Here is a 9871-nt window from a genome sequence, read left to right on the forward strand (position 1 = left end):
CGATGGAAAAATCGGAAATAGTCCATTTGTTATCGCTCCACGCAGGTGACCGCTAACCCTGGTCCAAAGTTCCCGTCATTGTCATTTTCACAAAATATGATATGCTCATCGACCTCGTGGATCGTACTCTGGACAGCTCCTCTCTCACGCAGCGAAAGAAACACACGAGGAAACGCGAGCCCATCTGAATCCGTCCGTCAGCATTTTGCGCCCGAAGCGTGAATCGTCGCGATTTGCATTCTGAGGCGCGCACTGGCAGGTGAGTCTTGTCAGAATCGCAAATTCCCTACTCGAGCCGCGGCTCAGGCCAGAGCCAGGCCAAAGCCAGCCGTCATTTGCGGCTTTGGCCCGGCTTGGATCATTTGCAGGCCAGAGCCGTCTGAAGCCAGGCCAAAGCCGTGGCTTTTGGGCCAAGCCGGGCCGGAACATCACTAGGCGGATATAATGAATCAGGGCCTCCTCCAATATCTCCTGGATAGCTAGGGACTTTATATAGCTGTAGGTACGCAGAGGGTTGTCAGTATTACCATACTATTAATAGAATCATGTGATCCGGTTACCGTGCCCAACGTCGCATAGTGATGGGAACGTTCGAGCTCGTCGTGTCACACGACGAGCTCGAGTATCTCACTTCAAGGTGGTCGGATTAAGAGCGCGTTTTGACAAATAGTGCACCAGTAATGATTGCGAAACGTAGGGAATACATGCAAGTCCATAGGATGTGTATATATAACTAGTAATACTACTCCTCAGCATCACCATGAATTCCAAGGCGTGAAAAGTCATCCGCAACAAGGAGGACGTCCTGTAAACTCCTAGATACTTGCTCCACTACCTCGTCCTCTTCCTCCTCATCATCCAGGTCATCCTGGGTGTCTACGGCTAAGGACGATGCGGTGTGATGAACAGGCGGGGGTTGAACAATCATGCGGGTGGGGATCTGTGCATTAGCTATACTCGCGCTCTCGCCGGGACTTGTGTTCGCACTGACACCAGGGGTTAGCGTCCCTCTGAAACCTGGAAGCTTCGAAATGTCGTAGAGTCGTTTGAGATGTCGTGAGTTGAAGCGACCTCGAGTGTTTCGGTGGATGGCGATTTGATGTGCAAGGGCTGGGCTGGTGGCTTGTAACTGATTCTCGCATTCCCGTAGATACCTCTCTTCATCGCGTATATAGGTAATGAGGCGTCGTACCTCAATATCGAGACGCTCGATCTCTTCACAAGCACGACACGTTTTGAAGTAGAGGTCCATCACGCTACAAGCAGCGGTCGATGACCACGGGTGTCGAGATATGTCCGTGCACGTATCACGTAGTAAGTCGAAGTCTGCGAGGAACGCATACTCTACGACCTCATCCCACTTAAGCGTCCGGCGGGGAGGGTGCATTGACCCAGCAATAGTGTTGTATGTGGTGAGGGCAGTTCTGATGGCGACGGAACACATTTGTAACGCCTTAGCGATATGCTTTCGCAGTTTGTAGCCTTGTTCAATGTTAGAATCAGCAAGCAATATACTACCTTTTACTCACCTGTGCCCGCACGGTTCATCCTCGTTAGCTCAAATATGCGTGCCACAATTAATCCTTCGAGACGGTCCAGGGCACGCTGGTATTTCCGATTGGCCACGAGCCTCCCAACCCTCTGCCACTCTCCATCGTGCGGAGTCCAGCGTTTCTCGACCTCGAGCTTGCACTCCAGTGCCTGGACGAGCTTCAAATATCTCTCATGGTCCTCCAAAGCATGCCGTTGGGCAGTCTCAGCGTTGCGAGTATTCTTGACGTGCGCATCGTATGGCACAGCCTCGAGGTGCGATGAGCCCTGGAATGATGTCATTGAAGCGCGTAGAATTTCCCTATGTAAATTGTGTCAGCGGGTACAAGGGCCATAGCTTGACATCGAAACTCACTCGCTCGCAGTAAGATTAACTAACTTCTGCCAATATTCCATCTGCAGAGTTTCGACCTCGGGTTCTCGCGTCAGACTTTGAAGATATACCTTTTCTTCCGCCAGCCAGCCCTCGAAAACTGCTACGTCCGTAACTTTGAGATCTCGCATAAGGTTTGGTAGGGTCGCGTCTCCGTCGCTCAAGATATCAAGCGCCTGCTTGTAATTGTTGTATAAAAAGTCGGCTAGCAAACACAAATATTACGTCAGCACACAGTCAAGTTTGACGACACGACGAGACGGCTTACAAAGATTAGCGTAGACTTCAAAATCATCATTGTGCTCGAAGTAGGTGTCGATGGCCTGTTGTCTATGGAAGACGCTTGCGTACCGTAGTGCCGACGCTAAGGAATTGGATTTTGAAAACGTCTGTTCGCAAGTCTCGAGATCTTCGAGTCCTAAACCTTTGATGTAAGTGGTAAGCGAGTACAGTTGGCACAATCGCCGGTGCGCATGTCCGTGGAAGGCGCCGACAAGACAAGTGTGATGCATAGACCGTGCGAGGGGTCCGAGGGAACTGTTGTCAAGCGTGGTCTTGAATTGACATCCAATGTCATATCCACCGCCCAGATTGCTTCCAAATACGTCCAGCAACTTTGAGACAATGGCTAGAGGATACTTTGCGCTGATAGATAATCATTAGCTCGTGAACAACGCATTAAAAAAATGTAACGTACAGCTCCCCGCTCTGTACCATATCTGCAACAAGGAGAGAGAATCCGTGGCGGCACACGGCCACAAAAATGCCCGTTTCATCGTAAATGCCCCATGCTTTCTTGGTCTTCGTATCGTCCATGTTCTTCCAGCGTGCTTCGCACAAGTTCTCGAGATGTGCGTCCTATAGGTTAGGGTATTAGCCATCACCAACCCGGATGGAAAGCACTCACCTCATCACCTGCAGTAGTGGAGTCCCGCGCGAACTGATCTACAAAAGTGCGGGATAGGTAGCGGTCACTTGCCAGTTGCTGCCCTGTTGGAAGTTCTGAAGATGTACCGAGGGACTCGTCAGTATCCAAGGATCTTCGAAGGACTCTTTTTAAAGAGTCGTTACCGTCCATAGCGTAGAGTAAGCTAAATGTCAACTCGGGTTCATCCGTCAGTTTATATGTACATGCGGGACAGGCGTGTTTCACGTGCCAATCAGGCGTGTTGTGTCGTAACGATTCGGCTACCATGGCTGCCACGGAGCGTCGAACTTGAAGATATAAATCGAACGCAATCGAGAATTGTCGAGATAGATGTCTGTGGAAACTAACCTGCGCGTGAATCAGCACGATAAGAACCAAAGAAATCAGAAGACATACACCATGTAAGTCGCACATAGTCTTGACGAAAGCCTGGATAGACAATTGAGGGCTCCTAAGATGTGCTACACGGTATAAGTCCAGAGCTTCGGTGGTGATCCCGACAGTCGGTGATATTGGTGAACAAGGCATCACGCCTTGACGAACGAGCGCACTGCTGATAGTGGCGTCTGCTGGCAAGATTCGAAGAATGACTTTCTCAGTGTCTAAACAATATGCCGTCATCAAATCGTAAGCAAACGACAACAGACCGACTTACTCACAGAACACGTCTATCACGCTCATCGGCCACTGACCATAGTCAAAGCCATCCAGCCCTAGGTTCTCCCTCTCCAAAACCCTTCCTTACATTTTGCCAGGCTCCACGCAAGGTACGCGTCCGTTATCACTGGCAGCTGCTCAGCAAACGCCTTGTTCCTACGGAGGACACGATCACGACGGGTGCGGTTATCCACCCATCAAACACGATTGTTGCTGCTCGCAAAGGTAAGTCAAATGTGAAGGTCATGACAAAATTCACTCACGTTTTCCAAAAGTCTCCTAGAACCTCTCTTGCAAGGTCAGTGAACTCGCCACCAGCATGGCTGATGGCGAGCGGCTCTGTTCCATCGCAGATGTTACCAAAGCTGAAGTCATCGTAGTCATCCTGCCAGCCATCGATGGTGCTATTATTGTCCTCTTTCAGCGCTTCGAGTGCCCGACGCTCATCCAAACTCATAGCTATACAAAAGGTTTTTTTTCCCCTTCCAAGTATTGAATTAACATAGCATACCTTGTAGACGTGCTTGCCGCCGCTCATTGGAACTTGCTGCTTGCTGGACCAACTGCCTGTGCTTGAGTACTTTGGAAATGGAGTTGGCTGGCAATCTGTTGTTGTCCCTCGGTGCCCTGATGTGCCGAACCGATCGCAGAGAGATATTTGTGCGGACTCGCTGACGTGCTGCATTTTTTCGCGCCATTCAGACCTATCTAAAGTTTGTACTACTGTCACAGTCCGATCTATTTCTCACGTGACTGATTATAGACTGTCTAGCACTCTGACCAAGCCGTTCGTGAGATCGCTCCTATGTCAACACCATCCAGTGGCCGCCCTACCCAGGGTGGCCATATTCAAGACCTGCACAATTTGCTGCAAGGTATGACACTGTCAGGTGCGTCTTTCAACAATCCAGAAATTAATACACTGACACTCGATATAGATTCATCATTCGATACCGTGACTTGGAGCCGCAAGACCACGGAAGAGTCCATCAGCCTGTCGAGATCATCGTTCACGCCGTCCACGTCCACCAGCACTCGTTCCGTTCCGAAGAACAAAGCACCCATTCCCCCTTCCACTTCAGCTCGCTCTACTGCTACACCATCCCACCCTCATCCTCAAGCTTCATCGATGGTTGTGCAGACACCCCGCCAAGTCACGGCCTCCATTCCGATTCCTAGTGCCATCCGTCCTCCACGAGCCGATCAGACACCCGAAGGATTCTGGGTGATAACGGTTGGGCAGGAAGTTGGTGTGTTTTACCGCTGGTAAGTGTGACGTGTACTATGGGTACCTGTTGGCTTGTGTTGGCTAATTCTTGACAATGTTGTTAGGGCTGATGTTGCCGAACGAACAAATTTTATCAGCGGTAATATTCAAAAACGATACACATCGTTTCAGCGGGCATTAGCAGCATATACAGCCAGCTATGATGAAGGCAGGGTCCGGGCGGTTCCACTGGCAGGTGGCCCTTTCTGGCCATCCCCTCCAGAGTCCTCGCCCAACCCTCCTTCACCTACATTGTCTATGGGCTCATCTGCGAGTGAAGACTCACTATGGTTGCAGGTCGAAGACTTGACGGAGACAATGAGCCAGCTTTAATACTATATCGTTTACGTTGTGCGCTGTGATGTGCGCTGTATATGTATTAGAATGACAAAATGAACACGCGAAACGCGCCTTACTCGTTATACCAGAGCCATACATTTGTTGGAATATTCATTGATAGTGTAGAAATCCAGCGTGCACAGAAAATCATCATATGTTGGTCAGTGTGTCACTAGCACAATTGCATCATGCATCAACCGCTACATACAACCCTGTCATATTCATAACATTCTGCATGGAATCACCACAACATTTTACAGCTTCGGCTCAAGTATGCATGTCTACCTATTCCTAATAAACACCTCACCATGTTCAATATTTTTCAACAGTGTTGCATTCGCGAGCCCGAGCATCCGTACACTCATGTTCGCTATCTGTTCGCTATCTGTTCGCTATTGTTCGCTATCCGTTCGCTATCCGTTCGCTATCGTTCGCTATGTTCACTGCTGGATCATCTCAGAAAGCTCTTTGCAAAGACGGATTCCCTCTTGATTGACTACGATAATCTACTATTTATAATGTTCATTATCTAGTTTCACCTCCATGAACTTTACCTCTGAAATCACGGAAACCAGTAAGTCGTATAGTAGAATGCTGTCATACTTAAGACGCTCCCTGCAATAAGGGCAACTGGTGTGTACAATCTCCCTTATGGCTTCCAGGATCTTCCTCCCCTCCAAAACATGCAGCGCACATTGGTCCAAGAAAATGTCAGTCTCACTTTCCCCCTCCACCCGAGCGTGTGCGAGTGCTTCCTCGTATACTTCTCTCCATGTATCTTCTGCTACCAACCATACCAACCACTCCTTTCGCCACCTCTGGACGATTCTCTCTGTCGAATTTAGCGTTTGAGAGTCGCAGGGGCAAGGTAAGTCGTTATCCATCGTGAGCACTGAATCGTCGTTGGTGTCCCAGGACAGGTCTTCGCAGTTGTCGACTGATGATGTGATGGTGGAATCGTCGTTGGCGTCCCAGGATAGGTCTTCGTAGTTGTCGACTGATGATGTGATGGGTGCCACTGTTTGATCTTCGATCATTTTTTTTTTCTTCCTGTAGAGTAATTAAGTAAATGACGCCCATGGCAATATACGAGACCTTACCTTGCCCTATTGCTAAAAGAAATCATGTGAGCACGAACAGGTAGAGTTGTGTGGGGGATGGACTCACAACGCTACTCGAGCACGAGCCTTGGCGTTTTGAGCTTCTCGAACTCTGTGCAGGGGTGGTAAGCAAAATTTCAGTGACTCAAAAAATCGACCTACCCTGGCTTCGAGAGCCAACGTTGCGTAGCTGTGCGCTGCCTGGATGATAGGCCGCGTGATGGCCCCTGAGTCGAACGTCTCTGTGAATGCACAAGTTAGACGTGCAGATTGAAATGTGAAGAATTGTGCTTACCATGATTTGGGGGGGAAAGGAACGAGGGGCACGGTGCCATAAGACATCGACAACTACTACTAAGAGTAATCCACATAATATTTTTTGACATCGACAGCTGGCAATGATCGAGATGATCGATGATATATGCACGGTAAATTGTTAAGCGCTTGTCAGCGGAAGCAATATGTGCTTACTAATGAGTTGTTGGTCCAAGTTTAGGCATTGCAGCCTTAACACTGATGCGTGGTCTGAGTCTGTTTCATTGTCTTCCTTTGGCACGCTAGACATGCAACCACAGCCAATAGAATACTGGAATTCCGGCTTTGCAGCCAAAATCAAGCTCCAGACCTATGGTTGGAATTTGGACTCTGCTGGAATGGACACCCAGTATGTCAAAGGTATGTAGCGGGTTTGTACCTCCTGAGCCACATTGACCTGGCTGATGGTTTTTATACAGATGCAAGTCCAAGGCATTCTATTGTCTCGAAGGCCCGCGCATCGTGACGAATTGCCGTTGCACCTCTTGAAGGCCTGCGCATTGTGATGAATTGCCGTCACACTCTTGTTCCTGGTTGGCTGCTAACCCCGCTCCTCCTCACTCATCAAAATAATATTAACCTCACTCATCACGCCGGCATTTACCTTGACGAATATATCACCTCCCTCACTCGTCATACTGGCATTCCCCCCCTCACTCGTCAAAGTGGCATTTACCTGGATGAATACATTTCCTGGACGGACGCATTCCAGCCGAGCTATGCCATATCATGAGACCCGAGTTGCGCAATATTGAAGGTATGCACTGATCAGCACTGCATTGCACTGCCTCTACTAAGTATGTGCCTAAGCGGTTTCATGTCAACCTCAAGATCTTACACCGATTTATGCATATTTTTTTTTCAAACAAATGGCGTTGAATGATAGGACGTGCGCAACGCGTCGCGTGTCGTGTTTTTGCGTGATCTATCTGATCCATCGCATGCCAAACTTTGAAGCCGTGTCCCCGTCTACATCGTTCGTTTGGTGATCTATACGATCCATCAGACGCCAAAGTTTGAAGATACGTCCCCGTCTACACATTTTTCACTCACAGCTCTAAGTATGAGCTACCTCTACACATCCGATGATTTTAACGCCAACGGCGATTTTATCTCAGCCGGAGGTTTTCTGGATTTGCTTCCTGGGGGGGGAGGTATACTTCCCAGCTACCCATACCCAACAGGCGACGATTCCGATCCGATCAGCAGCACTGGCAGTGAACGGGTTCCCGGGATCAGTCAGATGAACTGGGATGACCCGTCCCTGTACACAATGCCACTTACCAATGACGAAATCGCGGCTCTAACTAACGACATAGCAGCCACAAATATCCCAACCGTGCCAGAGCTCCCCGCCCCCCCACCAGTTGCCTTCGCAATACCCTCCCTGCTCGCACACCGTCACCTCAGCCTACTTCAACGCATGACCCAGACTCACCGAGTCCTGCCGAAGCAGAGGCGCCAGACACCAGTGGAGAGATGCCAGAGTCACTCCGTGAGGCAAACATGTCCTCCTGGGCAGCACGGAACCCAACACGAGCGATTATCCGCCCTCGGACACCACCACCTCGACTAACAGATGCCCAGAAGGCGTCTCGAAAGATCAAGCGGGACCAGAGGCTAGAGAGAACGAAGCACTTACACGACGCAGTTGCTGAATACTTAGATGCACAGAAAACGAAGATCGAAGCGCTCTCGCGGGCTCATCATGTTACTCCCAAGCACATCAACGATATCATCGGCAGTCAGACTCATTATCGAACCTCGCGCAAGAGTCAATTAATCAATGCACTTGTTCACGCCAAGGCGAAAGAGATGAACGCAGGTGAGTCAAATGAATTTCAACTCAATTGTATCACGAAGCTTATCCTGCATCAACTAGACCGACCCGCAGGCGCTCGGTACTCGTTGGCGGAACTCCGCCAGATGGTTGCGTCCGACCCTGAAACAAAAGCCCTTACCAGGGAAGAAAAGGAACGCTACATCGCAGCTCTCGAGGAGCATCGTGAAAAAAGGTCATTAGTGTTCGGGCGAACAATCTGGCGGCTGCACGAGATGTTGTAGCCACAACGGATAGGATCGTCAAAGAGGTACGTCTGAATCTTCAATCTTCACGCAATCAACTGAATTCATTTTTTTCTTTGAAGCTGGATGATCTGCGAGTTCGGACTGGTGTCTATGGCACACTATTTGTTGTCCGCGTCACATTAACGATAGCATTCAAAGCGCTATGCACGGCACGGATAACTCTGAAGACTTTTGGGAGGATGTGTACGAGCATCCTATGGCTGACTTTCTTAGGCAATACGAACAATGGGCATGCACCCAGAATCAAAGTAAGTCCTTCGTCTCTTCACATAGTTTGTGTACTTATGCATCGTCCGGTAGATCTCAATGAACGCACTCTTTGGAAGCTGTAAGAAAGCAAGTACGCAAGATGATCCTCCGGGGCCTAGGTGAGTATCGACGTTCTACAAATTCTGCCCCGTCTAACATTATGCACAGTTGCTGTGACCGGCAAAAAAGATATTGTGATGAACTACCACAACTATGAAACATCCGTCATCGAAACGTATGGGGTGCGCCTTGTGGGCTGGCCCAATGGTGTCAAGTTCACTAGCCCTTCGAACATCGGGACCGTCGGCGACATTCGCAAGCTCCGGGATGCCCTCAAGGCACGTACGTGCTACTGGACAGTTCTATCACCGGCAGAGCTCAAAGCTCACGCGTCTGAACTCGACACGCGTTCAGCCGGGGAAGTCGTTCGGAAGCCACGAAAAAAGCGTTCGGATGCTGGCGTACCTCGCAAGCGTAAAGACGGGTCCAGCGCAGGACGGGTAAACAAGGAGAATATCAGGCCTTCGAAGAGAGCAAAGAAGAACTCTACCCAGCTGCAGGAAGGTCCCAAAAGCGCTGAGTTTGTAGAGTCTTCTGACGAAGAGGAGGAGGGGCATGAGTAGTAGTATTGCATTGCCTTAGTCTACATTGTATGACTCATATACGTATCCCAATCATTACTAGTGAATTGTTTGTCAAAACGCGCTCTTAATCCGACCACCTTGAAGTGAGATACTCGAGCTCGTCGTGTGACACGACGAGCTCGAACGTTCCATCACTATGCGACGTTGGGCACGGTAACCGGATCACATGATTCTATTAATAGTACGGTAATACTGACAACCCTCTGCGTACCTACAGCTATATAAAGTCCCTAGCTATCCAGGAGATATTGGAGGAGGCCCTGATCATTATTCCGCCTGATCTTACAGGTGCGACACACGTGCATTATCACCTATAACTACAGTGCTTACGTGGGAGTCACAGGTGTCATGCGAATAGAT

The 9871-nt window shown here is 49.4% G+C and overlaps 5 protein-coding genes across 5 annotated transcripts; 2 read left to right on the top strand and 3 right to left on the bottom strand.

The window, feature by feature from the left end:
- Positions 1-742: 742 nt before the first annotated feature.
- On the bottom strand, positions 743-3380 carry DEU56DRAFT_874537 (uncharacterized protein; the record flags this gene model as incomplete). The annotated part of the gene is made up of 7 exons (XM_041355983.1): positions 743-1482; positions 1530-1773; positions 1927-2129; positions 2193-2569; positions 2622-2782; positions 2832-3200; positions 3249-3380. The coding sequence occupies 7 exons, from the start codon at positions 3378-3380 to the stop codon at positions 743-745; spliced, it is 2226 nt and encodes a 741-aa protein (XP_041200543.1).
- Positions 3381-3610: 230 nt separating this feature from the next.
- Positions 3611-3966, bottom strand: DEU56DRAFT_697414 (uncharacterized protein; the record flags this gene model as incomplete). The annotated part of the gene is made up of 2 exons (XM_041347257.1): positions 3611-3665; positions 3773-3966. Coding segments are annotated over 2 exons (249 nt in total), but the record flags the coding sequence as incomplete, so codon positions are not given.
- Positions 3967-4314: 348 nt separating this feature from the next.
- On the top strand, positions 4315-5109 carry DEU56DRAFT_762573 (uncharacterized protein; the record flags this gene model as incomplete). The annotated part of the gene is made up of 3 exons (XM_041350726.1): positions 4315-4399; positions 4448-4775; positions 4842-5109. The coding sequence occupies 3 exons, from the start codon at positions 4315-4317 to the stop codon at positions 5107-5109; spliced, it is 681 nt and encodes a 226-aa protein (XP_041200545.1).
- Positions 5110-5624: 515 nt separating this feature from the next.
- DEU56DRAFT_762574 (uncharacterized protein) lies at positions 5625-6780 on the bottom strand (the record flags this gene model as incomplete). The annotated part of the gene is made up of 6 exons (XM_041350727.1): positions 5625-6165; positions 6216-6227; positions 6283-6327; positions 6378-6457; positions 6511-6569; positions 6687-6780. The coding sequence occupies 6 exons, from the start codon at positions 6778-6780 to the stop codon at positions 5625-5627; spliced, it is 831 nt and encodes a 276-aa protein (XP_041200546.1).
- A 1956-nt stretch (positions 6781-8736) lies between these two features.
- On the top strand, positions 8737-9810 carry DEU56DRAFT_844703 (uncharacterized protein). Its single transcript, XM_041355113.1, has 4 exons — positions 8737-8866; positions 8945-8986; positions 9036-9664; positions 9729-9810. The coding sequence occupies exons 1-3, from the start codon at positions 8761-8763 to the stop codon at positions 9488-9490; spliced, it is 603 nt and encodes a 200-aa protein (XP_041200547.1). The 5' UTR covers positions 8737-8760; the 3' UTR covers positions 9491-9664; positions 9729-9810.
- Positions 9811-9871: the final 61 nt, after the last annotated feature.

This window comes from Suillus clintonianus, assembly GCF_016758775.1.
Source record: "Suillus clintonianus strain FC179 chromosome Unknown DEU56scaffold_263, whole genome shotgun sequence".
NCBI lineage: Eukaryota > Fungi > Basidiomycota > Agaricomycetes > Boletales > Suillaceae > Suillus > Suillus clintonianus.

Bases quoted from the DNA above. Each gene is read 5' to 3' on its own strand.
- DEU56DRAFT_844703 (XM_041355113.1), top strand. From the start codon at position 8,761: ATGCACGGCACGGATAACTCTGAAGACTTTTGGGAGGATGTGTACGAG. The intron at 8,867-8,944 runs GTAAGTCCTTCG...ACTCTTTGGAAG, and splicing joins GGCATGCACCCAGAATCAAA to CTGTAAGAAAGCAAGTACGC. The intron at 8,987-9,035 runs GTGAGTATCGAC...CATTATGCACAG, and splicing joins GATGATCCTCCGGGGCCTAG to TTGCTGTGACCGGCAAAAAA.